Below are 20,511 nucleotides of genomic sequence, written 5' to 3' on the forward strand. Positions count from 1 at the left end.
TATATATATATATATATATATATATATATATATATATATATATATATTTTATTTTATTTATTTTTTTTATTTTTATTTTTTCATATCAACTGGCTCCAGAAAGTGAAAAAAATTTATGAAAAACTTCTATAAAAAAAATCTTAATCCTTCCAGTACTTATCAGCTGCTGTAAACTACAGAGGAAGTTGAGTTGTTCTTTCCAGTCTGATCACAGTGCACTCTGCTGACACCTCTGTCTGTGTCAGGAACTGTCCAGAGTAGCACCAAAGTCCCATAGCAAACCTCTCCTGCTCATGATAGTTCCTGAAATGGACAAAGGTGTCAGCAGAGAGCACTGTGGTCAGACTGGAAAGAACTACACAACTTCCTCTGGAGCATACAGCAGCTGATAAGTACTGGAAAGATTAAGATTTTTTAATAGAAGTAATATACAAATCTGTTTAACTTTCTGGCACCAGTTGATTTAAACATTTTTTCCACTGGAGTACCCTTTTAATATCAGTGGAAGCGAGTGAGTGAGCAGATGCTGTGGTTGAATGGATCTTATCCAACCCTGTCTGTTCATATAACACAATTATAACCCTGACTGTTCATTCTTGTCCTAAATACTATGGACAGCACAAGATGTAATATAATCTGAGGATCTGATGTAATGTAACCTACATCTAGGTGGATGAGCAATGTTATTCCTCCTGTCACAATGGAGTATGACCAGGACGTGGTTAATAGTACAAAGCTGTGTTTGGGTGTATCCCTAGAGACCTGAGGACGCGGGAATGTGGAGAAACCTGCTCCACAAGCTGGTAATAGAGTAGCTTACGTCCCAGCCTGACCGAAACTAGGATCCTAGGTTAGTGAAGGAAATATTTAGCTATGTAGTAAACTTTCCTTCCTTTGCATTAAGGTCAGCGGAGACAAAATAGATAAGAAGGTGACAGCCAACAAGGATTATGAAAGCCGAGACCTACAAGGCTAAGTTTCGACTTTTTTCTGGCCCCAAAAAACGGCAGAAAATACGCCACGGCATTTTCCTGTGTTTGGCTTTTTTTTATTTTTTAAATTTAAATTTTTTTTTTTGCGTTTTTGAGTGGAAATTGCGTTTTTGGCCCCTTTGACATTTTTTTCAAAATTTGTTGGGTACCAAAAAAAAAAAAAAAAAAATTGCAGTAGGGATGGAAGAAAAATTTATTTAATGAAATGTTTTTTTATAACAATTTTAATTAATTTTTAAACAGGGATCAATTTATGTGGGCGGACAGGGAACTTAAAATGTAGCCAACAATAATAAAAATTTAGAAAGGGGCCATTTAAATGTAAAAATAATGTATTTTTTACAATTAATTTTGTAAAACTGTTTATTAGTAATGTTTTCTTTAATAATGTGTTTAATAAAGTGTGTTTTTAACTTTTTTCACTTTTTTTTCTTTCTTTTTTTTTAGGTAGTACTACTTACTCCCAACATGGAACAGACTGTTCCATGATGGGAGTAGAACTATCTGTACTATAGACAGATGGCCCCGGGTGCCACTTCTGACACCCAATGCGATCGTCCTTTATATTGCAGAGATGTGGAGCGGCTTTCTCATGCACTTGCATCTCTGCTCTGTACTCCGGCCTAACAGTGATGAGAATAGAAATTCACATCACTCATTCATATTTTCCGCCCAGAGTGGTGATCGGTCGGATGGTGGCAGCTAGAGATGAGCGAAGTTACAGTAATTCGATTCGTCACGAACCTCGCATCTCTGCAGTTGCTGACTTTATCCTGCATAAATTAGTTCAGCTTTCAGGTGCTCTGGTGGACTGGAAAAGGTGGGTACAGTCCTAGGAAAGAGTCCAATAGTCCTAGGAGCACCTGAAAGCTGAACTAATTTATGCTGGCTGAAGTCTGCAACTGCCGAGCCGTGAGGTTCGTGACGAATCAAATTACTGTAACTTCGCTCATCTCTAGTGGCAGCCAATCACCGATCTCAGCGGGAAATATGAATCAGTGATGTGAATTTATATTCACATCACTGGCCGGCCGGAGTACAGAGCAGAGATGCGAGTGCAGGAGAAAGCTGTTCCCTATCTCAGAAGGATGAAGGACGGTCGCAGCGGGTGTCAGGAGTGAAACCCGCTGTGATCTGACCTTAACTGTAAGTACTACTGCTCCCAACATGGAGCACACTCTGCTCCATACTGGGAGCTGTAGTGCCTGCATTAATAAACAGATCGCAGTGGGTGTCACTTCTGATACCTGTTTCGATCTGTCTATTAATGCAGGTACTACAGCTCCTAGCATGGAGCAGAGTGTGCTCCATGTTGGGAGCAGTAGTACCTGCAGTTAAGGACAGATCACAGCGGGTGTCACTCCTGACACCCGCTGCAATTGTCCTGTATAATGAATAGATGCAGGCGGCACGGCCGCTCTTCTCTGGTCCCCTGCACTGCTGTATATATACCTATTATTCATATTTCCTGCAGAGAGCTGTGATTGGCTGGGACCATCTGGCCAATCACAGCTCTCTGCGGGTAATATGAATAGGTGTGTATATATACTGCAGTGCAGGGGACCATAGAAGAGCGGCAGTGCCGCCCGATTCTATACATTCTATAGGGGGATCGCAATGGGTGTCAGAAGTGACACCCGTGGTGATCTGTCAATTAGTACAGGTACTACTACTCCCATCACAGGACAGTAGGTTCCATGCTGGGAGTAGTAGTACTACCTAAAAAATGAAAATAAAGTACAAAAATAAAGAAAAAAAAGTGAAAACAAAGTTAAAAACACACACACTTTATTCAACACATTATTAAAATACATTAATAAAAAGTTTAACAACATTAAATATAAAAAATATATTATTTTTACATTTAAATGTTCCCTCTTCTACATTTTTATTATTGTCAGCTACATTTTTAGTTCTCTGCCCGCCCACATAAATTGATCCCTGTTTAAAAATGTTTTAAAATTTTGTTATAAAAAAAATAAATTTCGTTAAATACTATTTTTTCAATCCCTACTGTATCTTTTTTATTATGTTTTAAAAAAAACGGTATCTCCATCCCTTTTTTGGATCCTTTTACTTGCTGTGATCTTTCCTTAACTGCAGGTACTCTGCTCCATGTTGGGAGCAGTAGTACCTGCAGTTTAGGAAAGATCACAGTGGATGTCACTCCTGACACCCGCTGTGATCCTCCTGTATAATGTATAGATGCGGCCGCTCTTCTATTGTCTCCTACACTGATGTATATATACACATATTCATATTTCCCACAGAGAGCTGTGATTGGCTGGAACCATCTGGCCAATCACAGCTCTCTGTGGGAAATATGAATAGGTGTATGTATACTGTAGTGAAGGGGACCATAGAAGAGCGGCCGGCCGCATCTATACATTATACAGGAGGATCACAACGGACCCGGGGCGATATGTCAATTTGTACAGGTACTACTACTACTCCCATCACGGAACAACGTGTTCTATGCTAGGAGTAGTAGTACCACCTAAAAAATAAAGAAAAAAAAGTGAAAAACATACACACACTACATTTTTATTATTGTTGGCTACATTTTTAGGTCCCCGCCCGCCCACATAAATTGATCCCTGTTTAAAAAGTAATGCAAATTTTGTTATAAAAAAAGATACATTTCGTTGGGTACAATTTTTTCCTTCACTACTGTATCTTTAAATTTTTTTTAATGGTACCCTACGAAATTATATTTAAAAAGGTATCTCCATCACTTTTTAGGATCGCTAAAGTCCAAAAAAGAATGAAAACCGTCAGCAAAAACGCCAAAGTTAAAACCCGCATGTCGTTTTTCTTGGCATTTTTTCACTCCCATAGACTTCTATGCGAGAAAAATGCCACGATTTTGACTAAGAAATCACCAGTGGCTCAACATGCTGCAATTACCAACGATCTGAAAAACGCCAAAAAAGAGTGAAAAACGCCAAAAGGATTAAAAGAACACCAAAGTGAAAAACGCCAAGTGGAATAAGAATTTAGCGATTTCTCGTTGATTTACAGCTAACATCTGGCCACAGCGTTTTTTGGCTGAAAAAACACCATGCGGCAGAATTTTCTTGGCGTTTTTCCAAAAAGAAACCAAGTAGAAACTCAGCCTAAGGGAGGCAAAAGAATGGCAAGAAAAACACAATGTGGGTTTAACATTTCTTTAATAGAAATTGTGTGGAAACCTATAGGTTTGTTTTTTTTTCTATAGCGTTTCTGCTTTTTTTTTTTTTATTATTACAAATAATTTTAAGGGAGGTGTCACGCTCACACCCTATCGGTCCAGCCAAGACATTAGAGAGAGTGTGATGGTGCAAGGGTTAAAGCCGCCAGACCTCTGGGTATCCACTACTAGTCCCAGTAAGTCACCAAATTAACCCTGAGATAAACGTGTTTCACCAGAGCTTCCTTCAGAAAGGTGAGCCCTATATTTAGAGATCAAAGACCAGAGCTGATTAAATAAACATTTAATCTGATAAAAGGTATCACTGTGCTAAATATATAAAAATACAGGAACAAATGACATACAGGTACACAAATATATAAAAGAGTTTTGCAAGACAAGTTCAGAAAACAAAAGATGAAGTTTTTACAGCATGATGGTATAGCAGTCCTTGTCAGTGAGAGTCCAGCTCTTGTCAGCTTTGGGCACAGCCTTGAACACACTGAGTCTAGCATTGTTAAATATTATATATCTGCCTTTTTGGAGGGAGACTCCATTCCCCCCTCCCTTCTGATCCCACCAGGGGGCATCTCTCTTCCTGGCCCTCTTATCTGGTTGATTATATGATGGGACCAGAGTGCCCCTTACATCCAGCTGCTTCAAAAGGGCCTTTGACTTCAAAGGAGATACAAACAAACAGCCAGACCCCCAATAAAATGCAATACACAAAAAGGATTCAATAATCAGGCCTTGGGCCTGACAGGAGGGTGCAATTTTGATGGGGTTCCCCCTTATATATAGTTGTGCCCCCTTACTCCCTCATACATATTTGCTCTTACTGTAGATAGTTGCCCCTCCCCCATAGGGAGCAGCCCCCCTATAGATAGTTGCCCCTAAAAATAGAGCCAATGGGGGAGATTTATCAAAACCTGTGCAGAGGCAAAGTTGCCCATAGCTACCAATCAGATCACTTCTTTCATTTTTCAAATGCCTTGTCAAGAATGTAAGAAGTGATCCTCTGGACAGGTTTTAATAAATCTTTCGCAATGTTTTTATTTATTTATTTATTTTTACAGCGGTGACCAAAAGCAGGACGGCTAAATTAGGACAGTTGGGGACATGCTTATAGGGTATCACTAGCGGCATCAACCGTGATATTGTATGCCAAGCTTTCGCAATTATTGCGTGTGATATCGGGCGTGAGCATTATCTCTATAGAGAATTCCCTGAAACATTAAAACCATATCAAAACCTGTCCAGAGGAAAAGTTGCGCAGTTGCCCATAGCAACCAATCATATCACTTCTTTCATTTTTTAACAAGGCCTCTGCAAAATGAAAGAAACAATCTGATTGGTTGCTATGGGAGACTGGGCAACTTTTCCTTTGCACAGGTTTTGATAAATCTCCCCCCATTATTTGTACCTCATTTACTTAAAAAAATGTAATTTCTTTCCTCAGCAATGCACGTGATTGCGGCAATGTCGTCCTGAGCCACTAGATGGAGCTCTTCTAACAGGCTGTGTGCACAGACACCTGCGCCGCACATAGAGCCAGCATCCCAGCCGCCTCTCCATTGTGTGCAGTCACCTGCTATGGAGAGACACAGGATGGGACTGTCTCATTCTGCGGGCAGCCTGCCCCATCACCACCCACTGCACAGTTCAATCAGAGCCAAAACTACACATCCCAGAACCCTCTGCTCTGCCGGGGGAGGGGCCAGCTTGCCTGCCTGGGTCTGAGCAAAGGTTGTGCAGCAGTGGAACAGGTTACACATTAAAGCATGTACAGCCATTAGGGAGGGGCCCTGTCACCAGGAGCCGGAACGTCTCAGGGCCCGGGTCACCTGTTCTCACCAGAAGGAATTGCCACAAAATATGCACTGCGTCTCTGTTAACCCTTAAAGACTCAAGAGTTAATCCCTATGCAATTCTTATTCATGACCCAAGTATTAATCCCTGTGTAATTCTAAGATACATATGTATGTATAGATATATATATGTGTGTGTGTGTGTAAAACTCAAAGGCGTGTATATATGCAGGGCTCAAGTCCTGCAGGAACGTGTGGGAACTGAGTTCCTGCACTTTTTCCACAGCAGGAACAGGGTTCCCATTAGCAGGAGTACTGCAGGACCAGCCCTTGAGTGGAAATCTTGGGCGAGTTCTCACACTTTTTTTTCCCAGGACTTGACCCCTGTATATATATGTATGTATATATATATAACGATAGGCTTGATAATGGCTAGGTGAGCTAGCCGAAACGTCACCACCTTCACGTTTGTGTGAATAAAGACCCTTTTTATACGATATATGGGAGTACGGTTGCCTTTCGTTTTCTACTTGGAGGGATTCGTAACCGGGATCTGCAGCAACTGAACGCACCCTATCATCACAGCATTGACCCCAAGGAGTGCTGCTCTCTTGGAGTTTTATATATATATATATATATTTATATATATATATATATATATATATATATATATATATTTCAAGGAATTTGGGCAGCACTTGTGAAGATAGTCCTGGTAGGTGCTAGCTACAGCTGAACTTGGTCCCAGAAAGTCCCAGATAAATCCAATAAAAAAGAAGGTAGCAGCACACAAGTCTTGGTGAAGTAGAAGGTGTATGGCTTTATTCACCCAACATCGGAGGCGAAGTTTCAGCTGCTGCACGCAGCCATTGTCAAGCCGTTGGTTAAAAATCAATTATTTGTCCCAATTTATAAACGGTTTTAAAGGGGTGCTTCACTGGAAAACATTTTTTTCTACACAACTTCCTCTGGAGCATACAGCAGCTGATAAGTACTAGAAGGATTAAGATTTTTAAATAGAAGTAAATTACAAATATGTTTAACTTTCTGGCACCAGTTGATTTAAAAAAAAAAAATAATGTTTTCCAGTGGAGTACCCCTTTAAGCAAATAAAAACATAATTGCTAAAAAAAAAGATTGGGATTTTTTTTATAAAACGGACAAAAAAACATGTGAAAACGACTAATATACCTTATAAAAAGGCATTTGCTGTATACTATAGCGTAGCCTGCTATGCTTTTGTTTACAGCAATATTAAACGTAATAAAATGGAAGCAGTGACGCATCACGGGCATGCTAGGAGTTGTAGTTTTGCCACAGCTGGAGGCACACTGTTTGGGAAACACTGATCTAGACGTTTTCATTGACTGTTTTGGTCAGTTTACGATTTTTTTTTTTTTGTTGACAGCGATTTTTTTTGTCCTGATTTAAAAATGGATTGAAATCGTATCTGATTTTTTTCCATATTACTATTTCATCCATTTACATGTTTTTTTCCGTACATGATTTTAATTCTTTTTTAACATATACCGTATTTTTCGCCGTATAAGACGCACTTTTTCTTCCCCAAAACTGGGGGAAAAAAGTCGGTGCGTCTTATACGCCGAATACACCCCTATCACGGCGGTCCCTGCGGCCATGAACGGCCGGGACCCGCGGCTAATACAGGACATCACTGATCGCGGTGATGCCCTGTATTAACCCTTCAGACGCGGCGATCAAAGCTGACCGCCGCATCTGAAGGGAAAGTGACACTAACCCGGCTGTTCAGTCGGACTGTTCGGGACCGCTGTGATTTCACCGCGGCGGTCCCGAATAGCCCGACTGAATAGCCGGGTTAGTGCTTACAGGACACCGGGAGGAACCTTACCTGCCTCCTCGGTGTCTTCTCCGTTCAGGGATCCCCTGTATGGCCGGCGCTCTCCTTCCTCGTCATCACGTCGTCGCGTACGTGCGTCGGCGTGCGTAACGACGTGATGGCGGCGACGGAGAGCGAGGATACCCGGCCGGCAGCAGAGACGTTCCGGAGCGACGGGGACACGGCGACAGCGATGGAGCGACATCCAGGGCAGCGGTGACTGGTCCGGAGCGGCGGGGACACGTGAGTATTACCTCCTCCTGCAGTGGTCTTCAATCTGCGGACCTCCAGATGTTGCAAAACTACAACTCCCAGCATGCCCGGACAGCCAACGGCTGTCCGGGCATGCTGGGAGTTGTAGTTTTGCAACATCTGGAGGTCCGCAGGTTGAAGACCACTATTGGGTTCAAAATCTTTATTTTTTTAGATTTTGCACCTATAAATTGGGTGCGCCTTATACGCCGGTGCGTCCTATAGGACAAAAAATACGGTAGCTTCGGAATTGTCTTAAAGGATTGTTTTTTTTTTATATAAAACTGATGGAAAATGTATGAACTGTGCGTATACATATCATTGTGCTGCCTGGGCATGCTGGGAGTTGTAGTTTTGCAACAGCTGGAGGCACCCTGGTTGGAAAACACTGATCTAGACATAGTTATTGTCCTCTATTGACAAAAAAAAAAAACATCTGTACTGCTGCGTAACTACAATTCTCAGAATATCATATGGGATATTCATATTACGAATACCTGTTGCAATTTGCTTGATAAAATTTTGGGTCAAATCCTGCAAAACATGACGCATGATAAATAGATACATAGAATTGTCTCCAGTTAACACACATTATATAAATAGGATAATAGAATATGCATTTGTTTTGCTATATGACATAAATATAACCTGTCTGTACGTTTTTTTTTTTATTGAATGCTTCCCGGCCCCACATGGACTGCAGGGCACAACCTGCTGGTCACACGCTGCAATTGTCTCTTTGCACCACGTAGAAAACTACAACTCCCACAATGCAATGTGACAGAAGCAGGGAGGTGTGGGGGTGGCTGTGTATCTACTGTGCCTGGAACAGCTGACAGCCTGTGTAAGGTGAATGGAAACCATTACCCCAGGGAGAGGGGCTAAGGCTAGATTCCTGCAGGTGATGTTGGAGAACCATCCCGCCATCACCTTGACGTAGAGTGAAGGACACATGATGATGATGATGATGATGCTGGGGATGATGTGAATTTATGCACGTCTATATACTGGCTGCAATTGCTTCTCTAGATCCCTGCTTGCAGCAAGACATCATAATTCTACAGTAAAGCCGACCTCAAACATGACGTGTAAGGTAGGTGATCTATATATTATAACCTAGAACCATATGTGGTTGTGTTGATTATAAATGGCTGTCCTTGTAATGATATCCCAGCTGGAGAACTCTGTGATGCTGCTAATATTTTTATACTGACCCGGCACCGACTGATCCCTTCCTGACAGTCATATCCTATCAGCAGATCTCTTTCTATAGCCCCAAAAAACCCACTGCTGGTCCCTTATATTACATATAGGATCCCATTGGCATTTGCTTATGTCCGGCCACGAGATATCCTTCTATTAAAAACAAGGCAGGCTCCGATCCCGATAATGGATTCTTGTTGGATCTATATATGTCATATATTGTACATCTGTAAGGTATCAGCTGTCTGATCCGGTTCCCCTAAATGTCCACCAGAGGAAAATGCATGGTTAGTATGTGACAAAATGTAACCCTAATCCCCGTGACAATGCTGTGTGACAGGTAGACCGCCAGTGTCAAACGGCAGCATCAGATTTCTATAGATCAAATAAACGCAGACGTGGTTTAACCCTTCCAGGGCTCTCCTTACTGTAGATCAGGGAGGATTCTCGTAAACACGAGTGGGCAGCAGCAAAAAACCAAGATGTTTCTCGCCACCTTGAAGATGTCTTTTTTATAATTTTAATGAGGATTTAACATAACTTTTCTTAATCCCTCACAGTTCCGGTTTGAAGCTTTCAAAGCCTTGAAGTTCCAGGATTTGTAGATTGTAGACAGTCACCTAATTCAGCTGAATTTACAGAACCTCTCCACCCTGATGTACCTGAAAGATCTGGCCTGGCCTAAGCCACTTTACTAAACCGGTTTGATCGACAGAATGCGTCTTTTAGAAGATGAATGGCAAAACGAGTAATGGAGTTGATCTTGGCTTTAGCTAGGGGCCACGTTATGCACAACTTGCCTTGGACGTCTTTAAATCTCTTTATTATGGGAATATGTACATTGGACAAGTGCAACGTTGGGATTAGCTTGGAGTAAAATGATAACTTGCCTACCTTGACCTGCAGGCATGGATGGGTTTCCAAAACCTGGAACCATGTTGTGGCAAAACTCTATAGACCCAAAGGAAAACGGCACTTGGCATGATACGGAGGATTATGGGGGCTCCAACCCTTTGTGGACAGCTGTTTTTGATTATGAGGCCACAGCAGAAGAGGAACTCACATTAAGGAGGGGTGACTTGGTGGAGATCCTCTCCAAGGACTCTACAGTCTCTGGTGATGAAGGTTGGTGGACTGGAAAAGTTAGAGACCAAGTAGGTATCTTTCCAAGCAACTATGTGGTTAGTGACCTTAAATATACCACCTGGAAGGCCACCCCAAAAGATTTCCCTCATCCACTCCAGATAAAGTTTGAGGAGCTGGATTTGGAGGAAATGATTGGGGTTGGAGGTTTTGGGAAGGTCTACAAGGGAATATGGCGAGACGAAGAGGTGGCTGTGAAGGCGGTACGACATGATCCCGATGAAGATATCAACGTAACAGCTGAAAATGTCAGACAGGAAGCTAAATTGTTCTGCATGTTGCATCACCCCAACATTATTGCCTTGAAAGGAGTATGTACAACCCCCCCGCATCTTTGCTTGGTCATGGAGTATGCGAGAGGTGGACCACTACATCGGGCCCTGGCTGGTAAAAAAGTCCCAGCTCACGTACTAGTCAACTGGGCTGTACAGATCGCACGAGGCATGAAGTACCTTCACAGCGAGGCCATTGTACCCATCATCCACAGGGACCTGAAGTCCAGCAATAGTAAGTGTCTATGAGGAGAGGTACTAACTGTTCTTTTAGGGTAGGGCTACACAGTGACTTGTGATTGAGTCAACATAATTGTGCTGTTAAAATTACAACTAATGATAGGCACTGTGGCTGCACAGAAAGATGGTGGCTTGGTTGTAGTAAGTTGCAGGTCCCAACCCCACCACATTTGTTATCATTAGTTGTGATGCAGCAGAACATTGCAATCCTATGTTGTGCAGCCACAAATTACTGTGTATCCCAAGCCTAAGGTGGGGGGGATGATAGTGTGGGGGGCTGAACTGCCTCTCCTTGAAATGTTGCCCTTAGCTCTTTTTTTAAATGCCAAGATTTAAAGTTCAGAGAGAGCCTGTGGATAAAATTCAGAATAGGCCTTAGTTTTCAATATTGGTCCTGAGCAAAGCTGTGCATTGATATTTCTCTGTTTACAGACAATTTGCTTATTTAAAGGAAATTCCACATTACTGGAAATCTGTCTTAGGCCTTGTTCATGCCTAGCAGATAAGTAAGGTAAAACTCCTTGGCTTCAATAAGAAATATTTAATAGGACACCCTAAGTCAGTGTTTTTCCTAACCTTTTACATCCGTCCCCCCCGAGGTACTTTTCCCCGTAGGTAAGACCCCACTGTTAGTAGAACACCCCCTGTAGGTAGTTTGGCTCTGTATGTAGGCCCCCTGTAAGTAGGACCCCCTGTAGGTAGCTTGCCCCCTGTAAGTAGGACCCCCTGTAGGTAGCTTGCCCCCTGTAAGTAGTTTGTCCCCTGTTTGTAGGATCCCACAGTAGGTAGCTTTCCTTCTGTAATTAGCTTGCCCGGTGTAGGTAGGATCTCCATGTAGGTAGATTTACCACTATAGTTTGCTTGCCCCCTCTATGAAAAAACAAAACAATAACAAAATGCATTCTCACTTCAATTGCCCCAAAGTCACCAGCGTCTTCTTCCTGTGGCCCGCTAGAGGCCAGGAGCTTCTTTATCTATGGGACATGCATGATGACGTCATTGTGCACATCACAGGAGAAGCGATGATTCCGGCATCTTGTGGAGACCCCATGGCTAGAACACTGTGGGGCCTTAGTAGGATCATGCAAGGGAGTTCAATTGGTTTCCCCATAAGTTCCATTAATGACCTATTGATTTCATTTACAGTAGACAGAAATGAGTAGTTTTTGCTCCTGGTGGAGAGTTGATAACTTGTGCCAAACCAACGGGACAAATAACTATCCTGGTGATCCCACCAATCTGGCATTTATAACATATACAACTTAGGCTGGGTTCACACCACGTTTTTCAAATACGGTTACCGTGTATGGTTTTCCGCTAAAAAAACGTATGGCAAAAACCGTATGCAACCTTATACAACCGTATGACTCCAAATTAAAACGTATACGGTTTTTCCCCGTACGGTTCTATCCGTTTGCATCAGTTTTTGCCAACGGTTTTGCTATTTTGTTGGAATTCGTTTTCCAGCAATTTAATAAAGTTACTATTGTTCTATTGAAATTCCAATCTGCGCATGTGTCAACTCCAAAAACGGATTAGAAAAACCGTGTGCAACCGTATTCTGAAATTCTGTGTACGGTTCTCATAGACAACAATGTTAAAAGAACCGCATACGGTTCGCATACGGTTTTCCAACCGGAGGCAAAAACGTGGTCGACAGCGTTTTTCGCCTACGGTTGAAAAATCGGCAAAACCGTATCCGAGGCAAAACGGATGCAACCGTACACAACATTTGGAATACGGTTTACAATGCATTCTCTATACATACGGTTTCGGATACGGTCGGATACGTTTTTTCGCGGAAAATCGTGTACGGTTACCGTATTTGAAAAACGTGGTGTGAACCCAGCCTTATCCAGCTATTAAATAAAATGATCCTCTATCCACAGGACAAGGCCGGACTCTTCCCGGTGAACCCTGCAGCCCCCACCTTCAGAGACATACACATCTTGGCAGTGACGTCCCGCTCATCCAATCACCAATTGAGGCGGGACACCATTGCGGCCTGTGATTTGCTGAGCGGGCCGTCACTACTGAGACGAGCATGCCAAATCTGTCTCCCACCTACTATATGCCATTGATAATACTTCTATGGCAGAGGGTCTTTGACACTAGGGTTCAGGGGTGACTGCTACCCCTGCACCCCAAATAGCTATGCCACTGCCATAGAGCCAGTTAGGTACACTATCACTAGAGACTGTCTTCTCCTCGATGGTCTATTCACACGTACAGTATTCTGCGCAGGATTTTCTGCTGCAGATTTCAATGCAAACTGAATGACTGAACGCAACTTGAAATCCTGCGCATCAAATCTGCACAGAATATTGTACATGTGAATAGACCCCGAAATTGAATGTTGTATATAGACTGTAATGTATATAAAGTTTAAAAAAGTTACAAAAACACTCATCCTATATTTGTATTTATAAATACAGAGGGTGTTGTGTAATGGAATTGTGTTCCCAAAAACTGATACAACAAATATCTGAAATTAAATGTTTATAGGATATGATTGTACACAGTGGAACAGGCTACTCTGCATATTATATACGATCATTACAACTACTTAATCTAAAAGCTATTTTTTTTTCTTTGCTACTTTGTTTTTTTTTGTTTTTTTTCCCCCCATTTTTAATTTTTTATTTTATTTTACATACCCGTATTTTTCGTCCTATAGGACGTACCGGCGTATAAGACGCACCCAATTTTTAGGGGCAAAATCTAAAAAAATTAAGATTTTGAACCCAATAGTGGTCTTCAACCTGCGGACCTCCAGATGTTGCAAAACTACAACTCCCAGCATGCCCGGACAGCCGTTGGCTGTCCGGGCATGCTGGGAGTTGTAGTTTTGCAACATCTGGAGGTCCGCAGATTGAAGACCACTGCATAGGAGGTAATACTCACGTGTCCCCGCCGCTCCGGACCCGTCACCGCTGCCCTGGATGTCGCTCCATCACTGTCGCCGTGTCCCCGTCGCTCCGGAACGTCTCTGCTGCCGGCCGGGTATCCTCGCTCTCCGTCGCCGCCATCACGTCCTTACGCACGCTGACGCACGTACGCGACGACGTGATGACGAGGAAGGAGAGCGCCGGCCATACAGGGGATCCCTGAACGGAGAAGACACCGAGGAGGCAGGTAAGGTCCCTCCCGGTGTCCTGTAGGCACTAACCCGGCTGTTCGGAACCACCGCCGTGAAATCGCGGCGGTCCCGAACAGCCCGACTGAAGAGCCGGGTTAGTGTCACTTTCCCTTCAGACGCGGCGGTCAGCTTTGATCGCCGCGTCTGAAGGGTTAATACAGGGCATCACCGCGATGGGTGATGTCCTGTATTAGCCGCGGGTCCCGGCCGTTGATGGCCACAGGGACCGCCGCGATAGGGGTGTATTCGCCGTATAAGACGCACCGACTTTTTCCCCCCAATTTTGGGGAAGAAAAAGTGCGTCTTATACGGCGAAAAATACGGTACATTTGTCAACTTGAATATTTCTTTGTAGTAATGCTAATAACACATCTGCTATTTCTTGGTTTCTAAAAAACCAAGAAATTCTCCAGCTATTGCAAAACCACAGCCCCTGTCAGCCTTTGGATGTACAAAGCCATAGTACGGCAAAACTGTCTCTTATGTAGAATAATCAACAAGTTTGCGCTCCTTGATTCTGTACCAGATGGGAATATCTATATAATAAGTTGCTATATGTAAACACCATATGGCGGTACACACGGTCTCTGCACTTGTGTACCATACAAACTGTTTACTGCTATGAAGGTCCCCTGTAGGAAGCTCTACTGTGTGCATGGGGCCTAAGTGTGCTGTCCTATGATTCAGTCAAATCCCAATTTTTTGCAATGATTTTGGCAATTTGACTTCACTGTTGAATAGATCCTATGATGCAGTAGTTGTAGGGAAACAAAATCGGGATCACTCAGCGCAGACCACTTCAACTCCCATTGGAGTCATGGATAATATGGCAATGAATATTACACCGCGCTTTTCAAGGTGTCAACACCTCTTCTTCAGGGTTACAATGGTATAAACCCTCTGAAGAAGAGGTATTGATACCGTGAAACGCGTTGTGTTATACAGTAGAATCTCCCAATAGCGGACACTCACGGGGAACAAAAAAGTGTCCACTATTGAGAGATGTCCCCTATTGGGAAAAAGGCTCAAAAATCTTCCTAAATGATGGAATACTGTACTGTACTCACCCAAGAGGGTAATTACCTATAAAACACGATAAAAAGCATATTACAGTAGAATCTCCCAGTGTCATTTAATCTCCCCTTATCCCTCCCCTGTATCATTTCACCCCCCTTTATAGCCTGTGCCACCCTATTCCCCCCCCCTGTGCCTTGTGATAAATTATCCTTACCCCCTGTGCCACATCATTTCCCCATGATCCCCCTGTACCATTTCATTCCCCCTTTATTACCCTCTGTGTAAATTCATCACCTCCTCTTTATGAAGTGACAAAGGGGGATAAAGGGGGAATAAAATGGGGTGGGGGGGGCGAGGGGGTGAAGGGGAATGAAATGGCACAGGGGGATAAAGGGGGATAAAATGGCACAGGGGGTGAAGAAATGGCACAGGGGGTGGTAAAGAGGAGGTGGTGAATTTGCACAGAGGGTAATAAAAGGGGGAATGAAATGGCACAGGGGAGATCAAGATGAAATGATGTGGCACAGGGGGTAATAAGGTGGGGGATGATTTGGCACTGGGGGAAATAAAGTGGCACGGGGGGGATCAGGGAAGGAGGGGGGTGAATGATGTGGCCCAACCCCTTTGGGAAGGAGGAAGGAGGAAAATGGTATCATGGGATTTGTAGGCAAACAAGAAAACTGAAAACAGGAAATACAAGTTCACAGAAAGCTAGCTACAGTGTTATGGTAACCACACAACATAGCCATTTAGCCCCAAGACAAGCGCAGAGCCTTCCTAAGCATGTCCATTACTGTCTGCCAGGTATGTACTAAAATCACCTTATGCTGGATGACCCCTTTAAGGACAAGGACAATTTTTTCGTTTTTGCATTTTTGCATCATTTTTTCCTCCTCCCCTTCTAAAAATCATAACACTTTCACCTATAGACTCATATAAGGGCTTGTTTTTTGCATCACCAATTGTACTTTGTAATGACATCACTTATTTTCTCATAATCTGTGGGAAACAATTTGTAGGGGGAAATAAAAAAAAAAAAAAAACTTTTGGGGGCTTCCGTTTCTATGCAGTACACTTTTCGGTAAAAATGACACCTTATCTTTATTCTGTAGGTCCATACGGTTGCAAGGATACCAATTTATGTAGGTTTTATTTTACTACATGCACCAAAATTAGTATGTTTAAAATTGGCATTTTCTGGCCCCCTATAACTTTTTTTTATTTTTATGCGGGCTAATTTAATTTATGAGAGCTAATTTTTTTTTCCGGCATGGTCTGTAGTTTTTATTGGTACCATTTTGTTTTGATGGGACTTTTTGATCGCTTTTTAGAATTTTTTTTTTATGGTATATGAAGTGACCAAAAATGCACAATTTTGTATTTTTGTATTTTTTTTTACGTGTCTGCCATCGACCGTGCAGTTTAACTAACATGATATTTTAATAATTTGGAGATTCACGCACGTGGCGGTACCTCATGATAAAAAATAAAAATTATTTTATTTAAAAAATGGGAAAGGGGGGATGCAAACTTTTATTAGGAAGGGGTTAATGAAACTTTTTTTTTTTTACTTTTTTTTTTATTCTAGCCCCCATTGGAGGCTACAACTTGTAATCTGTTGATTGCATATACTGATCAATGCTATGCCATAGCATAGCATTGATCAGTGCTATCTGTGCTTTGCTGCTCCAGCCAGCTGAGCAGGCATGGAGCAGCAGAACACTGACTGGATAGCGAGGAGGCAGGTGAGGCCCTCGCAATTTTGTCCCGATAGTCCCGATCAGCTCCGCTGAGCTCCCGGGACATTTTCTTTTCATTTTTAGACGCCGCAATCAACTTTGATCATGGCGCCCAATGGGTTAATGCCGGGCATAGGCCCGATCGGCGGTGCCCGGCATTAACCCTGGGTCCTGGTTGCTGAAAGCAGTCAGGACCCACCAGGTTTGACGTGCGCTCTGCTCGTAAGCGCGCTTCAGTCCCTGGTAATGGGACTCAGGGCATACAGGTACGCCCTCCGTCCTTAAGTATTGAGACGTGAGGGCGTACCCCTACACCCTCTGTCCCCAATAGGTTTAAACAGCGGTCTTCTGCTTCTTTGCTGGAGCTGCTGCAGGGGAGTGCAGTGGAGGCCTGGGAGCCTGGGCCCCTTACTGGGGTATTGGCTGTACCCACCCCTGACGGCGGCCCTGTGTACAAGGTAGGGCTGGCACATAAGCCTGGTTGTCCCCTGTTGGGAGTGTTTTGTCCCCTATTGGGTGTGTCCACAACCGTTATTGGGAGTGTCCCCTATTCTGCCGGGATATTAAAAACTGTCCGCTATTAGGAGGTGTCCCCTATTGGAAAGTGTCAGCTAAGGGAGATTTTACTGTAATAAATTAACATGGATATTAATGGGTATTTTATCCATGACTCCAATGTTAAGGTCCAGAGTTAAGAAGTAGTCAGCCTCGAGTGATCCTTGGTTTTTCCCTACAAGCACTGAATTACATCCCGGAATGGCTAAGGTTCCCTGTAACCTTACTCCAGTATGGCTGCGCCACGAGACGTTTTTGACATGTGGTCATAAGTTAGTGTCTTTCACACAACATAACAAGAGAGAGGGAGGAAGGCGCCTCATGTGCGGGATCAGCAGGTCTTGTTAGTGGGGGTGGGGGACGGTAATTCCCAAGCCGCTTACCAGAGTTGGTTGTGCGCCCACACACAACAAGGTAAAGTATAGAATGAATATATGTATAGATCCACTGCAGCCCTCCTGGGTAGAAGTAGAATCAAAACAGGATGACCGTAAATTCAGGAGTTAGTCCGGCGCAGAGAGGAACCATCAGGGAGCCAGGTAAAATCAATGGATTTATTAGATGCAACGCGTTTCGCTGCGCATGCACATTAGGTGCAGTATAGTTCACATTAGGTTGGCAGTATAGTTTACCCCACATTAGGTGCAGTATAGTCCCCCCACATTAGGTGTAGTATGTTTCCCCACAGACATACAGCCTCCAGCCATACAGTGTATGGCTGGAGGCTGTATGCCTGTTTACTGCCCTACTTCAGTGTTCTGACCACGGTCGGAGCACTGAAGCTGATGTGCCGCTGGTCACTTACCATGCTGGCCAGCGCATGTCCTGTTCGCTCCTCCGCTCCTCCGCGTTGCTTTCCAATGGGTGCACGCACGGGACGGGGAAATTGCCCTGTCCCCCCCCCCCCCCCCTGGATCTGCCACTGCATGCATTATATACACACAACACACTGTACACATCACATACTGTACATGCATGCTTCATACACACACCATACTGTATACATTACATACTGTACATGCATGCTTCATACACAGATACTGTACACATTACATACTGCACATGCATCATACAAACACACCATACACATTACATACTGTACATGCATGCTTCTTACACACACACATACTGTACACATTACATACTGTACATGCATCATACACACACACTGTACACATTACATACTGTACATGCATCATACACACACACATACTGTACACATTACATACTGTACATGCATCATACACACACAACACACTGTACACATTACATACTGTACATGCATCATACACACACACAACACACTGTACACATTACATACTGTGCATGCATGCTTCATACACACACACAACACACTGTACACATTAAATACTGTACATGCTTCATACACACACACTCTACACATTACATACTGTACATGCATCACACACACACACACACACTGTACACATTACATACTGTACATGCATCATACACACACAGTCTGTACACATTACATACTGTACATGCATCATACACACACTCTGTACACATTACATACTGTACATGCATCATACACACACACTCTGTACACATTACATACTGTACATACATCATACACACACACACTCTGTATACATTACATACTGTACATGCATCGTACACACACTGTACACATTACCTACTGTACATGCATCATACACACACAGAATAGATCAGTGTGGATATATATATGTGTGTGTGTACATATGTGTATGTCTATGTACTTTGCCTGTGTGTGTGTGTTACTACTGTGGATGACAAAAATGTCAGACATTCGGGGGCCCTCTTGTTTGACTGGGTGCCTGGGGCCCGGAGCACAAACTCCAAGAGCACGATTGTTAATCGCTACAGGACGGGCAAGCACTGGCTGTGCTCGGGGCCCCAAGCAATTGCTTGGTTTGCCTGTCCTGTAGCGACCGGCCTGCATATGCCGGCGCTGCGCTATGTGTGGTGTCTGGGGTGTTGCAATGATCTTGCAGGGTCTGGTGGTATTAACCCTTAATTGTCGTGACGCCAGGGTGAGGTTTGCTTAGTATTGGAGGTCCTGCCGCCAACCGGCCCACAAACAGCAGGGATAATAAACAGAATGTCCACAGCAGATTTTATGAGATAACTGGAAACTTTTGCTTGAACTTTTATGCAACAGTCTTTACAAGTATAAAGTGTCTCTCGAGGTAACCGGGATGCAGGTTCCTCACAGGCTGTGCTGAGACTGGTAGTAATGAGCTTTATGCAACCCACTGTGCTACTAATTAGAGGCTTTGGGTGAATAGTAGTCACAAGGAATTGATAGATGGAGCTTTATAACTCCCGTTTTGTAGTGGCTGCAGGATTCTTAGGCTTTGGCCTAGATGAATTGAGATTGATGCTGATTTTCTTATTGTGCTTGTTGAGTGCCGCAAAAAAGAGCCAAGAGAGAGAATTTAGTGGCTACAGCCCCTTATATACTAAGGAGGCTGGACTAAGCTCATTGGCCAGCAAACCTGTAGGTCCTGAACCCAGTGAACTCTGGGTACATCACATGACCCAGGAAGGTCCTTAAACATCTGTACAATCATAACAGTATATCACATGACCTGGGAAGGTCCTTTACATTTAGATTACCTCTATATACATTAAATAATATACAGTAACAGATTTATGTGAGGCGAACAAGAGGTACGCCCTGCAGGAGAGCCCTGTGGAAATGCAGGGACTCTAGCTGAGACTGTAGACAGGGACAGGACAAGGTCCTGTACTGGGACACCACATATGTATGAAAAGTACAGTATAGCTGCTGCTAGAATGCTTTTTAGATATAGCGCTACGGTGACATATGTATATAGATGGCTGCGCTGCGAGGGTACATTATACTTACGCTGCGGGGGGCACATTATACATGCGCTGTGGGGGTATATATTTATTAATGCACCAGCGGGGGGGGGGGGGGTATATATTTATAAATGTGCCAGCGGGATATATATATATATATATATATATATATACGCTGCGGGGGGCATATTATAAATGCGCTGGGGGGGCTAGATATATTGGCTATATGTCTGCCCCCCCCTGCAGCGCTATATATATTGCCCCCCAAAGCGCTTTTAATATACATACGGCC

The 20,511-nt window shown here is 43.4% G+C and overlaps 1 protein-coding gene across 1 annotated transcript in view; it reads left to right on the forward strand.

The window, feature by feature from the left end:
- The first annotated feature begins 8,819 nt into the window (after positions 1-8,819).
- MAP3K10 (mitogen-activated protein kinase kinase kinase 10) overlaps positions 8,820-20,511 on the forward strand; it is a 112,694-nt gene continuing 101,002 nt past the window's right edge. The window contains exons 1-2 of the mRNA XM_056538641.1: positions 8,820-9,172; positions 9,843-10,932. Coding sequence (XP_056394616.1) covers positions 10,191-10,932 — 742 coding nt within the window. The 5' untranslated portion in view covers positions 8,820-9,172; positions 9,843-10,190. The remainder of the gene's footprint in view (positions 9,173-9,842; positions 10,933-20,511) is intronic.

Source organism: Hyla sarda, chromosome 9, assembly GCF_029499605.1.
Source record: "Hyla sarda isolate aHylSar1 chromosome 9, aHylSar1.hap1, whole genome shotgun sequence".
NCBI lineage: Eukaryota > Metazoa > Chordata > Amphibia > Anura > Hylidae > Hyla > Hyla sarda.